The sequence below is a fragment of the Ixodes scapularis genome, unplaced genomic scaffold, assembly GCF_016920785.2.
Source record: "Ixodes scapularis isolate PalLabHiFi unplaced genomic scaffold, ASM1692078v2 PGA_scaffold6__148_contigs__length_123643588, whole genome shotgun sequence".
NCBI classification, from domain to species: Eukaryota; Metazoa; Arthropoda; class Arachnida; order Ixodida; family Ixodidae; genus Ixodes; species Ixodes scapularis.
The window spans coordinates 84004951-84017650 of record NW_024609881.1 but is presented as its reverse complement, the minus strand read 5'-3'; the positions used below and the strand labels follow the sequence as shown (position 1 = coordinate 84017650).

At 43.2% G+C, this 12700-nt stretch overlaps 1 protein-coding gene across 1 annotated transcript; it reads left to right on the top strand.

The window, feature by feature from the left end:
- The first annotated feature begins 222 nt into the window (after positions 1-222).
- Positions 223-10837, top strand: LOC120837808 (zinc finger protein 525-like). Its single transcript, XM_040207410.3, has 3 exons — positions 223-402; positions 4328-4431; positions 8557-10837. Exons 2-3 carry the CDS (start codon positions 4404-4406, stop codon positions 9534-9536), a joined length of 1008 nt encoding a protein of 335 aa, XP_040063344.1. The 5' UTR covers positions 223-402; positions 4328-4403; the 3' UTR covers positions 9537-10837.
- Positions 10838-12700: the final 1863 nt, after the last annotated feature.

The window sequence follows — 12700 nt, the reverse complement described above, 5'->3', positions numbered from 1 at the left end:
TGCCAACTCTTCCGAATTTTTCGTAGAATGTACAAATTGGGACTAATTTTACGATTTTACAAATCTTGCCTCAAATAATTTTTTTTGGAAAGTTGTTGCCGGCAGTACCTTTCACTACCACAAGGGGGCGATAGGTACCGTCCACAGCAGCGTATTGGTTTTTACTATTCGTCTATCCGGTAGCCACAAATCCAAAACCAATCCAAAGCCCAAAGCCTTTGTTTGTGTGTTCGGCGGCACACGTTACGTTGGTTCGGCCAGTGGCGTCACTAAGGTCAGCGGCACCCAAAGCGGTGTCCCGCAACGACATACAATCCTATTTGATCTCTGTCGGTGTCACACTGGCAGCACTTGGAGTTTTCACAAGATCTCTTGTCTTGTGTTCCTAGTCTGCTCTTGCATGTAAGTTAGCTTTGTTGTGTTCACTTCTCACCGCGCTCTTGTGTACTACAGTGAAGCGGCGACTGCAAAGTAAGCATCATAATTTTGCTTATCTTGCTTCACCGCAGTGCATCTGGGTGCTAAAGGGAAAGCATTCCCTCAGAGCGGGACAATAAACCCGCAAACATCCAAGTATAGTAACAATAAAAACTGGAACTTTGCGAGTCTTAACATTGCAGCTTCTAGTTGCAGTAAAAATTTCTTAATTAAACTGCAGCTATTATGTATAGTGGACTGTGGTATTCTGGCAATATCTTTTTCAAATTCAGTATTGAGTGAGGGTACTTTTAAGAAAATTTATTTTAACTGCCCTGTCGGTTTTCTTTTATTTGAACTCCATTCTTTAGTTGTCACTTTTGTATAAGTTTTATCCATTCGCAGCAGTCCATACCGTCCTTCATTGACTAGTATCTTGTTGCCATGCCTAGTAATTCTATGTGCAACTAAGCAGCTAGATCTGTGTTTTAGGAAGCCAAACCTGCATTGCACAGAAGTGTGAAGGCAAAGCATGCACGCTTTTTAGTTGGATATGACAACACACAAATCTTTATATATAATATTCACAGTGGCATGAATAAAAATGAAGTGTGTGCTTGTGCTGCAAAAGTTCTTTTGGCTGCTCCAAAAGGTGCTACCAGATGACTCGGGTCAATCACATTACTGACATTACAGGCGAAAATTTCTAACTGGGACCAGTTGGCACCTCAACTGGTTTCAACTGGGACTAACTGGTCCCAACTGGGAATGAACTGGGACCAATAGGAGTCCAACTGGGACCAGCTGAGGGGTCAACTGGTTTGAACCATTCCCAGTTGGGAGTCAACTGGTTTGACTCCCAGTTGGGAATGGAGTGAACTGGAACCAGTTAGGAAAGTAACTGGTCGTAGCGATTCCCAGTCGGACTTCAAATGGCTTTCCTGTTCCCAGTTCACACGGGGCAACAATTTTGACAAGTTGGGGGTGTATTGACCTTTGCTAATGAAGAAAACTAAAAACACTTAAATTTTTAGATTTATACAGATAGGGAAATTTTTAATTACTGAGTACATTTATATATTTAAAAAAATAATATAAACATTTTAATTAACTAAATAACTTTTTTAATTGGAAAATATAATTAGTGACAAAATGTGTTCACCTAAATGAACATTTAGTGCATCATTAAAATATATTAAAACATTTAAACACCTACAGTATTTTTTTTTTTTCTTTTAATAAATAAATTTATCTTTTGGCCAATCAGAGCTATCCGGCCGCCGTGGCACGCGGGTGCGGAATAGTGGTACGTGCTGTCGACAGATGGCGCTGACTATGCTGACGTCGGAGTCGGACGGACGGATGCGGTAGAGAAAGGTCGCCATCGCCCAAGTTGGCGTCGTTATGAAAATGTCAAAACTACAGCTGTGCTTGTTTGGACCTAACTGTACGCACACCATGGTGGCAGCGGTGAACTTCGAGGATGGAAAGATGCAGTTCAGCGATCGGAGGGCACCCAGGAAAGACCGGACGGAAGAAAACGCCGCGGAGAGCACAATGGCGAAAATGGTGGGAGGTCTACCTCGAAAATGTTTGACTGTTGTGACAGAGATTGCAAGGTGGGAGCGCTACCGCATCCTATCAGGACTTCGCCTGCGCAACACGGGATCACGGGTGAGCACCTTTCTTCACGCGATGGGAAGAGAAGCTGAGGACGTCTTCACTAACAGACGCCAGCGGCCGATCTTCCTTCATCTCACGAATACTACCTCTGAAAAAGCGATTCAACCGTCGCAAGCAAGTGGCTAAACCCGGAGCGTGTACGTCACAGAACCTATTATTTAGTTTTATTCTACAAGTTTTTGACAATAAAGGCTTGTCAACTTTCCATTTTGTGCAGTGTTTCATTGTTGCTGGAGTTGGTACCAGCGGTAACTGGGACCAATTCCAACTGGGACCAACTCAAACTGGGACCAGTTGGACAACTCCGACTGGGACCAGTTGCAACTGGGACCAATGGGTCCCAGTTGAAAATTTTCGCCTGGGAAATGCTCTGCATAGTACTTTTTTAGACTGCCTGCTGGACCTGCACGCCTGCCTTCCCTTGACGTCATGGCACTGAAAAGCGCGGGTGCTTTCGAATGTTGGTTTTAGCATCATTTTCCACTTTCTGCACGTGGGTGTATTTGAATGTTTGTTTTAACATCATTTTATTTTCGCTTGCCGATTTCACAGTGACCCTTCTGAATTTCGCTATACAGTATAGACCACTTACAACGTAACCGCTTATAGTGCAGGACCGGGTATAACGCGGTTTTTTTAAACCACCGGTTCGCCTCCCATAGAACTCCATGTAATTACATACTGCTTAAAACGCAGGCGTGCGAAGGGAAATACCGGTTATAGTGCAGTTTCTGGCACAGCCCGCCGACCGCGCCGACGACCGGAGCAGCGAGCACGCTTCCCTGTGCGACACTAGATAACGGCGCTGACGGCGCGAGCTGCAAGCGTTGCGCAAGCGGCACTCGCTGGGTAAGGAGGTTGCTCGAAGAAGCGGGAGAAGCGAAGAGAGAGGCTTCAGTTGACACGTGCGTGCGTCCCTCCGCTTCCTTGAAAACATCCGAAACAACCGCAACGACAGACCAATCGCAGGTCGAGAAGTGTTCGCGCGCGTCGCATGCCGGTCGCGGGCCGGCTGCTTCTCCGCAAACATGGCATCGGTTGTGATCAACGTTGTGATCGTCGTCTTAGACGGCGTTCATCTCATCGTTCCGCGTAAAAGCGCTATCCTTTACTGTGAATTTTCGCTGTGTGTCGCTATTATAACCCAGCACGTACTAGAAGGGAAGATCCACCTACTCGAGCGGCGATGTCGTGGCGGCGCTCTCAAGACGGCAGAAACGCCCGTGTCGTCGTGTTTGTTTACTTCGACTACAGTGGTGCTTTCTAAGCATTTGTGCGCTCGAACATCGCCCGGATTCCTTATTTGGCGCATTTCATGCGTGTGCTCAAGTTCAAGGTATTACTGGCGCGTACCGTATGAAGGATGCGAATTTTCACGCGTTTCATCTCCGGAGAAAAGTGATTAGGGTTAGCAATCCTGAACGCTCGCAACGTCCGTCCGCAACCCGCGACGCCGCTAAAAGGCTGCGCCAGGCAAAAGCCGCTCATTTCTTTCAAAATGTGTGACACACTTGAGAGAGAAGTGTACTAGTCTGCTGAAATAAAGACTTTCCTCAAACTAAGCTTTATTTTTCATCTCACATAAAATAAATTGTTTTACAAAGGTAAGTTGTCTCATGGCATGTATTTTGGCCTGAAAAATTGATGTTTTGGTTATAACGCGGCACCGCTTATAGTGCGGATTTTCGCGACTCCCGCGACATACGTTATATGCGGTCTACACTGTACTAACTAGCTTGCCGGAAAAGGTGAAGGCCGATAATTCTGAAAATATAGTTGGGGCAACTAAAAAAAACACTCGAAACATTATTTAAAAAGAGGAACATGGCAGCCTTCCTGGATGGGTTGGTCGGAGGGTCCCAGGGTTCACTCGGACTTAGAAAAGAAAGCGGTGGTGACAAAACAAATTGAGCAAACATAGGGAAAGCTAATGGGTTCCAGGAGTGTAGTTATCTTAGATTCTATCTGTTGCAAGTCTCCCCTCTGATAGGAATGCTACTGTAATGGCAGTGTGGCAGAAAACTTAGCACATGCAAGCGACCACCCATTGCTAAGCACACAGCATTCCTTTTCCCCTTCCCTTGATTATTGTTTTCTCAAAATTGCAAAATTGTGGGTATGTGTCTCTTGTGTGTTATCCTCATAGCTGTCGGCCAACTTGATGTGCTTGGATGGTGTGCCTACTTTATTCTTAATTATGGTCATTGCTCTTTGCATTTGGTTCTAGTCATCTCAAGTGGTGCCTTGCATTCTCCGTGATCTTACAAGCCTACTTAAGAAGCTGACTGCGGACAACTATTTGAATGGAACTGATTCAGTCCTCAAGTTGTGGTAAGATTTTGTTTCAACATCTTTCATAAAGAAAGGAAAGTGCTGGTGTCTAGACTACAGGTGGTCATAGCCCAGAGCAGCCCTTCTTGTACAGCTGTCTGCAGATCCCCACGGGTCTGTGCCGATTCTGAAATCCGCCACCAGTGATGCGTCCTCGGCGGAGCCCGGAGCTTCGATGAAAATGTGCAGTGATATGGTATATGCTTCAAAGGGAGAGAAGCAGGCATTGGAATTGAATTTTAGGGGAAGTTCATGGGCAGTGGAAAAGAAGTGTGAGGCAGTGTAAACTTTGTGCTCCTATATACGGGAAGGTGAAGATAAGGTAGAGCAGCGGTCTCGAACTCATTTGAGTGTGGAAACCATATACCTTGCCCCCAAAAGGATGAGAGCCGGACAATATTTTTTCTATTTTGGGACAAAAATATAAGCAGTGGTGTTTCACGTTGCAAAGCAGCCAACTGTCCCAGCGACGCCCCAGAGATTTTCTAGACAAGAAACGTTGCTGTCTGCTTTTTGTTAGCTCACCGTTTGCATCTTTAGCTTTCATTTGCATATATGACTACTTTGGGCCCATATAAAATGTTATAGGATTTAAAACGTTGCCACACCACAATACTGGCAGTTTTAAAGAAAATGAGAGCAAGCAAACTGTCCTTGCCCTGTTACCCAATTCACTAGGCTCAACAGCCATATAAAACTCTTCGTACTGCAGTCTTTTCTATCCTGTTGATTATAACAGTGTTTAAAAGAACATTGTTCTATTATGAAGGTATAGACCCTTTCCGAAATTCAGTGCCATCTGGTGGTTTGAATAGCAGTTTAGATTTTGCCATACCAATAGTGGCAATGAAATTGTATTTTATAGGGCACCGCCACTTTTGGAAGTCAATGGCAGGCGAGGAATAGTTCAATGTGCAGTTCTTTCTTGATCACTTTCAGTTTGATGGTGACTAAGAACCTGCAGTGAGAACAAAGCTCCAACCCACTCGGATGCCTTGATACAATTCCATGCACCAAAGATATTTAAGACAGATTGTGTGTCGCCCACAGATTTACTGAATCTGAGTTTGAAATAAATGCTTGCATAGCTTTTGTGTTCCATTCCTACGTCGCATAGTACCAACCCCAAAAGTACAGGCCTCGCATCATCCGCTTAAGCATCTTCAACGTCCTTTATCAGTCACTAGAAGGACGCCATTGGTACAGCACAGCTGCCGTTCCACAGATGATGATAGTGATCAGCGTGGCCAGTTTGAATTTCGGAAAGGGTCTATTGTCTGAAAGCTAGAAGCCCGAGCTCATAGCTTTATTTTTAGAAGTTCCCCCTGCTGAGCAAGAGTTAGTGTAGCCGAGGTGCCTCCTTGAGCAAAGGGGTCGCACTTGTAGCCTAGTAGTGGTATTGCTATCCTGGTTGATTTACATAAGAAAATAATGACAAGCCAATATTTAGACGAAGCAATACTCCGTCCAAAAGAATTCATATAGTGTAAAATATGTGAACACATATCAGCAAAGCTCCCGTTTGAGCGGAGATGAATCAATAATATAAAACCATTATTTGTTGTGCTCAAGGAATGGGAACGGGGGCTCACAGCCGCGTAATGCTTCCCAGAGCTTCAAGGGTTGTGTATTTGACCCCCTAAAGGGGTGTCCAAACAGGACAGTACAAAACGCACGACTCCGACAAATCGTGAAAATTGAAGCGGATGCGCCCGCTTCGCGCCCGCTTCAATTTTCACGATTTGTTGGAGTCGTGCGTTTTGTAGTGTCCTGTTTGGACACCCCTTAAAAGAGAGGAAGCGGGATTTCTGCCAGTTACAAGGGGAATGTTGGCAAACAATTTATGGTGTAGAAAATCATCCATTGCTTTCTAATTTTTTCTTCACGAAAAGTGCCACAGTTATCTAATTTTTGCGAACATCGGAGAAAACATTCACTTATCTTCCATACGTTATTTGTCCCTTAATTCTTGGCCATCTGATACGTCCATTTAGTAGTTCTTCAGCATGCTATCCTGTTGAAAATATTCGGGAAGGTAGCACGCAACAAACTACATCTGAAGGCCAAATGAATGTTTTTTGTTTTTTTTTCGTTCAAACTGGTTTTAATAAGGTGTTCAGGGTAACAGAGAGATGGTTGCAAACACTTGCAACTATAAAATTTTTTGTATTTCTTCATTCGCTAAAGAAAAAGATGGCATTGAGGCCGTGCCATCTTTTTCCATGTTGCATACATCTTTTTTTTGTGTGTGTGTGTGTCTATGTGGGGGGGTGCAGTTTGGTGATAAATACAAAACAAATGTGGTTTGGTTTTCTCGCCCACAAAGCAGAGCACAAAATAAATTTCTAATACTAGCCTACTTTGCATAAAAATTAAGATTGAGTAGGGAGAAATTTTTTAACAATTCAAAATGAAGTTGAGTGCTGTCTGAGGTAAAGACTGGTACAATAGACCGTAAGTTAAAGGTAGATATATGCGGAGGCACTGTGGGTACATGCGAAGGTAGCAGTGGAGGATGTAAGTATGGTATGTCCAGTGCGTACCTAAACCGAGGTGGACTTTTGTTTTGCTTTGGGATGGGATGGGTTGATGAAGGAATAGATCTCCGAATGTTTAAGCAAACTAAGAGAAGGCTGAAAGAATGGTGGAAAAAGCTAAAAAAAAAAAATTGAAGACAAAAAGAAAAAAAAATAAGCAGGAAGTTTTAGTTATACTTTGGGCAAAGTTCCTCAGGGGTTTGCTCGAATCAAAGTGCCATGCCCCAACTCATCCATCCATCAAGGATAAGAAAGATTGTTAGTCAAGAATCTTTACATCTAAATTTCACACAATGCTGTCTTGCTGGGTTCCAGGAGGCTGCCTCCGGTTTCCATTTATTTTCCTCCGATGCTAGCAAAAACTGGGTAGCACTAGCCAAATTACAATGGTATCCTTTCCCTAGGGACAGCAGTAAACTGTCATTGTGGGATGATGGCCATTGCGTTAAAAAAGGTGGAGCTTGCCACCTCTTTAGGTGGAACGGACTGAAATGGTTTCCAGTTTATTAGCGTGCACGGTGCTCAAAATGGGGCAAGTGTGAGGTGTTATCCATGAGTGGCGCTTCACTGCCCTACTGTGTGGACCCAGTAGTGGCATAAAAGAGCTGGCAGCACTGTAAAGTTTATTTTTACCCACTGGCACCAAATATGTGACTTAACTAAGGTCCTACTTTTCCCACATTTTATTCTTGGGCTAAACCAGAGGGTGTTCCGGTTTTAGTTCTTACCTAAAATTAAGTTTCTGTCAACAAAATGCAATTTCTTTTTGACGTTTTTTTTTAGCTATGTAGAGATTACCAAGTCAGCAAATATATTGAAACCGATTTTACAATGCAACTCTTAAACCTCTGTCTCTGGGTTGGCGGCGGAGCCGTCGGTGTAACTACACGTTGTCCTGCTCAGGAAGTAAGAATATATTGTTTATTAATTTCCCAACACTTGAAAAAATGAAGTCATGGGGTCTCATGATATCAGTTCTAACAAATCTAAGAAAATTGACTTCACAGTGCCAAGTCGTAGTGTCACACAGCGCTGACATTGTGTTCCCTGAGGTCACTTGACATCGTATGACATCATATTACATCCCATAAGGATTCCATGCTAAATGTAGTGCATAAATTGACATCTCATTTTAAAGTCATGTTGTCACCACCACCAATTACCCGCTGAAACTAGCGTGATGCTATGATGTGACATGGTCAAGGGACATTAGTTTTTCCATAAAATTTAGATGATACCATGCCATTGTCATGGTCATGTGAAAATTTTCCAACTGTTTTTTGGGAAGATTATGGTGTCACATGACTCTGATGGCTCATGTCACTGTTATGTCCTGACATCAAGACATCATGCACTCTGAGCAACATGAGTGTTGCTCTGAGTGCAACAAGAGCATTTATGAAACAAAATAAGTTTTAAAGTGGTGTACCTGGTTCACACTAATTAAACAATAGAGCCAACTCTTTTTAGTGCCCCTTTGGACAAAAATAAAGAGGAAAAAAGAAATTAAACCTCTCAGCTGAAGCAGAACTACAATAGTGACTGCCTATTTCTAAAACATCTTGCTATCTTGGTTGTGCTTTCCTAGTGTGTCCTAATACACAAGGCCTTGTTGGAGAGGGAGCTGCACTTTTGGTTGAGACCAGCTGCCCACTGAAACCTACCGAAAACAACCATGTCACCAGAGATCAGCTCAGGGTCGTGAGCCACCTGGTTGCCCATGGTGATGAACAACTCGAGTACCAGCATCCTCCGATGTCACCTGCCTCTAGGTCCCAAGTGTCCAGCAACACTGAAAAGCAGAAAAGTGAAAAGTTTTTCATGTGCAAGCTGTGTCCTCAGGCCTTTGCCAAGAATTCGGGTCTGATCCGCCATATTCGAACACACACTGCTGAAAGGCCATTTAAATGCAAGCTGTGCCCCCAAGACTTTGCTCAGAAATCTTCTCTGGTCCGCCATGAACGAACACACACTGCTGAAAAGCCCTTTAAGTGCAAGCTATGCCCCCAAGCCTTTTCTCAGAATTCCAATTTGATCCGTCATAATCGGACACACAGTGATGAAAAGTCATTTAAGTGCAAGTTGTGCCCCCAAGCCTTTTCTCAGAAGTCTGCTCTGATCCGCCATTATCGAACCCACACAGGTGAAAAACCATACAAGTGTAAGCTTTGTCCCCAAGCATTTGCTCAGAATTTCAATCTGATTCTCCATAATCGAAGACACAGAGATAAAAAGCCATTTAAGTGCAAGCTGTGCCCTCAGGCCTTTTCTCAAACTTCCAGTCTGATCTGCCATAATCGAACACACAGTGGTGAAAAGCCATTTAAATGCAAGCTATGCCCCCAAGCCTTTGCTGAGCATTCCAATCTGACCCGCCATATTCGAACACACACTGGTGAAAAGCCATTTAAGTGCAAACTGTGCCCCCAAACCTTTGCTCAAGATTCTCATCTCACAAGTCACATTCGAACACACACTGGTGAAAAGCCATTTAAGTGCAAGCTGTGTCCCCAAGCCTTTGCTAATGATTTTGTTCTGGTCTGCCATAATCGAACCCCTCACAGGTGAAAAACCATACAAGTGTAAATTGTGCCCCCTAGCGTTTGCTAAGAATTCCAATCTGATACGTCATACTCGAACACACCGGGGTGAAAAGCCATATAAGTGCAAGCTGTGCCCCCAAGCGTTTGCTCGGAACTTCAATCTGAAACGCCATAATCAAACACACAGTGGTAAAAAGCCATTTAAGTGCTAGATGTGCCCCCAAATGATTTCTGTCACAGGGGTCAAGAGGTTGGTCAGTGTAATAGCAAATTTTAAAGTTCTCGATAGATTGAAATAAGTTAATGTAGCTATAACTCTCATTGTTCCTTACTGAATGCACACTGGGCCGTCCTTTTGCTCTTGTTCAGAGCCGCTTTGCACTTGCTTGAGGTGTGATAATTTGAGGTCGGGTCTAATATGTTCATTTTTACTCCTGTCTGCATAAAAGATATGCACTTGCAGAAAATAAATGTGACCAAAGTTCAGTTTGACTATCTAAAAAAGTAGCTTTTGCAATTACCATACTGGCTTTTTTCTGCTTTTACAATACTGGTACTGTAGCAAGTGTGGAGTAATTTTTTAGGCTTTAATTTCTACGACCTGTGCTTGCCTTCCCATTTTAGGAACTCATTTTTTGAGTGCGTGTGTGCACTGCAGTGGTTTGTGCTCCCGATTTGAACCTTGCTATACTCTGGGACAACTTTTAGTGCAGTCAAAGGTACTGGCACACATTCCTTCTCCCATTTTGAGCTCTGATCAAAGCTGTGCGCGAGCTCTCCTCCGAAATACCAAGAAAAGCTGTCCCCGAGTATAGTCGTATAGTATAGTCCCAGACCGCCCAGCAGGTTTTACAATTGACAGCGTACCAATTTTTAATACTGTGTAATGCGTGTTCAATGCTGTGTTGGCAAAAGGTACAGAGAACTGAACTGACTTAACCTCGCCCATATTCGAAGTGTTCTTGGCTTTTTTCCGTTGCACTAGAATCTTCTTAATCATGTATTTATATGACCCCTGCTTTGGGATATTGCTCTTTTGTTTAAGTGATCACAATATTCTGTTGCCCTGTACTCTTGCTCTTGACGGTTGTTTCTGTGTTGCCTGGCTTGGTATGTCAGAATTCTCGGACCGTAGGTGTTGGGCACGCCAGATGATGTATTTTAGACTAACTCGTCCTTTATTTTGCTTGGCTTACTGGATTCTGTGGATTGTTGCTCAATGTGTGCTTAGGTTTGCATTGTGTAATGCATTTGTATCTATCTTCGTTCTGGATTTTCTTTCTTTCTCTTGTTTGTCTTGAATAAAATATCCAGATAAATGTGTAATCAGACTTCTGTAGTATCGGTGTTCCTCACAAATGAAGCTTGACAGTTCGAGCTTCCAATGTTATGTGGTTCTTTTTTAGCGATTGCAGATCTTAGCTGAAGTAAATGGGCCATTGGCAGAACAGCTCTCTCGTAAGTTCTTATTTTTCCATCCTCTGCCATGCTGGGACGTCACCGTGGCAGTTTTGTGGCCGTGAAATTAACTGCATAGTGGATGTGCATACCTCAGCACATAGGTTTGGATTGGATTGTCGTGGCCATCCCCTTCTTTTTTTGTGAAAAGAGTTCATGCTCTGCTCCAGCCAAAAGGAACTTGTAACTAAAGTGTGTCCCCCCCAAAAAAATTGCAGCATTTTTTTTCACCGCAAAAGTACACTATGCATTGCTGAACGTTCAGTCTGCGCCCAAATGTAACTAGCAGTTGGAACCAAATCCAAAGTTTCAGATCTTATTGAAAAGTTGTAAGCGAATTTCTGAAATTTTTTTATGAGAAAATGGCGGTCGATAAAGTTCTCGAATACACGGTGCTGAATGGCGCCACTTACTGAAAACGAGCGCCATTTACTGAAAAAGAGCTGAAATGAGCCTCATTTTCCCACTGAAATTTTTAGAAAATCACAACTTTTAAATGTGATGATGGTTAGTTCTGAAACTGTGCCATCTGGTTTGGACAGACTACACTTGGGTGTTAAATGACCGTTTGGCAACCCATTGTTTCTTTTATTTGGAGTGAAAACAAGACTTCATTTTTGGGGTAGATACCGTCAGGGTGTCGAACCGGAACCGAACCGAAAACCGGAACTGAACCGAACCGAAATCTTCGCCGCCATCTTGGAACTGAGCCGGAACCGAACCGAAAAAAAATGTAACGGTAACCGGTTCAAAACGGTTCAAGGTAATATTTTTTTTCTTTGCCAGTATCACAAAATGAACATATGGGAATAAACAATTGGCGGCTGTAATTCTATCTGTTGATCGAATCGTCATATACATAATTGCAACGTAGGATAAATTGTGGGTTTTTATAGCACCTTTGTTGGCACTATGATTAACCATGCATCAAGTTGTCACGTGACGTCATGGTGTCAATACATGTTGTCAAGTAATGTCACGTGGCCTCGTGACGTCACGTAACTCACTGCGTTAAATCGATTCAATTTGAGGAAATCACTAGATGTATTAACCTTGTTACAGCATGACGTAACATGACCACGACTTCACACCGAGAGTCACGTGACACCGTGACGTAAGCGATTTTCATAACCCCTAGTCGAGTGCTCGGGTTCATGACAATCAGCATGGCCAAACATTCAGGTAACGGCTCATGTCAATTAGATATGATAATCAATAGCCCAACACTAACAATATCTGAAGCTCAGCCCAAGCTTTTGCTTTGCAAACCCTTGCAGCCTAGGGCATGACTGCGATGAACACTGGCGGTATATAATTAGGGTCAGATCACGTGGCCGCTTGTTCAAATTGCGAGTTGAGGAGATATCGACAGCTGTCTCTGTCCTTTATTTTTTCTGCGTCTGTTATTAGGGGAAAACTAATGGATGTTTCCGCAACCTATCAACGTCACGGGTTATTTCTTAACACTATTTATTGAAAGTGCAAAAAAAAATGTTGCAAGACCAATTTTACATTATTGAGGCATTGAAACATTTTTTTCGTTGTTGCTGAAGTATATCCGAAAGATGTCCCTGAGAATAGAAGTTTTGAAATGACTAAATGCGACCTATTAATATGACGTTACATAGAACTACACGTGTGTACGGAAGGAATATCTTAAAGAAGAAGATATTTTAGTGACGTGAGAGGAACAGCCGAACGTTGGCAGTCGCTGTAAGTTTCACACGAGCG